General features: G+C 45.1%; 1 protein-coding gene across 1 annotated transcript in view; it reads right to left on the reverse strand.

Annotated features, from left to right (window-relative positions):
- The window catches only part of cacna2d3a (calcium channel, voltage-dependent, alpha 2/delta subunit 3a), a 161,179-nt gene that overhangs the window by 113,789 nt on the left and 44,890 nt on the right, over positions 1–2,500 (reverse strand). Inside the window, exon 8 of the mRNA XM_062542042.1 lies at positions 1,938–2,012. Coding sequence (XP_062398026.1) covers positions 1,938–2,012 — 75 coding nt within the window. The remainder of the gene's footprint in view (positions 1–1,937; positions 2,013–2,500) is intronic.

The following is a 2,500-nucleotide window of genomic DNA, read 5'->3' on the forward strand; positions in this document are numbered from 1 at the left end:
AGGGGAAAAAAGAGCAATTTTAGGAATCTTTCAGACTGATGGGCACCTGCTGTTTTTACACTCAAAATGTCTTTGTCTCTTTCAGTCAACCCCTGCGTCTCATTCTCTCTCTCTCTCTCTCTCTCTCTCTCTCTCTCTCTCTCTCTCTCTCTCTCTCTCTCTCTCTCTCTCTCTCTCTATCCCTTCATCCTTTCACCTTATACCCAACCATTCTTAGATAGTCATGCCTTTGCCCTATAAAGCCCTGCCTTTGGGTCTTCCTTATTTTTCTTCATCCATAAGAGTCTAGCATAAGACTATGCCAAAATCACCAACACCAATTCACCTACGAAACATTCTGCTCATCCACACTGAAGACTCTCTCAAGCAGATGCCCATGTATGGACATACGCCATTTGCTGGAGTACTAAATCTACAAAATATATTAGAATCACATACACTAAAATGAACACACACACACACACACACACACACACACACACACACACACACACACACACACACACACACACACACACACACACACACACACACACACACACACACACACACACACACACACACACACACACACACACACACACAAATGTGCAGGTACTTTTCCCATGCCAGATTTTTCATTTCCTCTCCCTTATGTCTATTTCTCGCTCTCTGTCACAGTGCTCTTGCAGTCACACTCTCTCACTCACACAAGCCCAAAGATGGAGGTCTCATGGCAGGGATTGATTTACTGCTGGGCTGATAAGCCCCAAGCACAAAACAAGTGGATAGATTTCACTCTCTCTCTCTCTCTTTTTCTCACTCAGTCACTCAGTCACTCACTCAGTCACTCACTGACTCACTCACTCACTCACTCACTCACTCAGTCAACCAGTCAATCACCATGTATCGTGTAGTATCCTGCACTTGTCCTCTCAAAGTGTTAGGTGTAAACAGCTAAACACCTTTATATTCTTCAATTAGATTATGTGTCAACATTTGACTCACAGACAGTGTGTGTTTTGTTCGTTTATGTCTCTGTGTGTGAGAGTGAATGTGTATATGCATATCCACAGATTGTGTTGTGTGTGTGTGTGTGTGTGTGTGTGTGTGTGTGTGTGTGTGTGTGTGTGTGTGTGTGTGTGTGTGTGTGTGTGTGTGTTATGCGCTACGGACTTCATATCTATCCTCCCGCCTCTAATGTTAATCTTGCCCTGGCGCGCACCATGACAGAGGATTTGGAGGATTGCAGCGTGTGAGTAAACACAGATAAAGGACTGTGTGCTAAATCATAAATATCCATACAAGAATCCACACAAATCCAAAGAGCAAATTAAAGCACAGGGGGGGAAAAAATGCAATGACCACATCCAATTCATTACTTTCAATAACAACAACACCAGGATAAAGTTCACCAGCGAGTTCACATAAGTTTCAACCATAGTTCAGGCACTGGACTGATTCTACAGTTTGCATCGTGGTCTGCATATCTGACATGGTGGAGGAGCAAAGCTGCGAGGAGGTGAAAGCTGATGCGCTGCTCTCTCAGGGCGGGAGACTCGTCGCGTGCGAGCCGAGGGCTCCGGGGCGGAGGCGGGCCACGCGCGGGCCTCGTCTGGGCCGATATCAGAGCGCCCATCTTAATGAAACCTGTCTCCGCGGAGACACGGGCGGAGTGCACCGCTCTGATAGGCAGCCTCATTACCGAGCAAAAGCCAAACATTTCCCAGAAAAATAAACCAACGCGGAGTCCCCTACACACACACACACACACACACACACATCCCCACTATCCCATGTTTGCTTTGTCAGTGGGTACAACAGAGTGATCAGGGAGCATTTCCCCCTGTGGCCTGAGATGAGGAGTGACAGGGTACATATTAGGAGAACTAAACGTGGAGGCAAATATTATGCAGAATACGACACTGACAATATGTTCGGAGGTCATTTCAACTTACATCTTTGTTGGTCACGTCAGCCTGGACCAGCGTTCCGTTCAGACACGGCTCAACGTAGTGCAGCTCCTCGTTGTACTGAAACAAGTACACACACACACACACACACACACACACACACACACACACACGCATACACACATGGATGGTGACAATTAGAAACAATTAGACACAATTAGAAAGATCCAAAATTATATAGAGGGAAAGAGAGAGACACTCATTTTCCGATTCATTTCACTATCAAGCAGTGTGAAGTGGTTAGAAAGAACTCCTCTTTCTTTTCTCAACTGTTTTAGTCACATAGCAGAGAACATTTCACATTTTTTTTCCTATTTGTTTATGAGTCATTATTTATTTTCCACATTTTTGACATGACGCTCCACTCAATCATAGCCTGGCACTGAGCTCTCTGTCACATCATTAAAGATTTCACGGCTGACTGCCTCTAAACACAGGGAATAACCAGGCAATCATCTCCACTCACACCGCATTTACACTGCTGGAGGCCTGAGAGTGAAGAAGAGAGGAACAAACATGAACGAGATCTCCGATGAATTAAAAAAAAT

The sequence above is a fragment of the Sardina pilchardus genome, chromosome 7 (assembly GCF_963854185.1).
Source record: "Sardina pilchardus chromosome 7, fSarPil1.1, whole genome shotgun sequence".
Taxonomy (NCBI): domain Eukaryota; kingdom Metazoa; phylum Chordata; class Actinopteri; order Clupeiformes; family Clupeidae; genus Sardina; species Sardina pilchardus.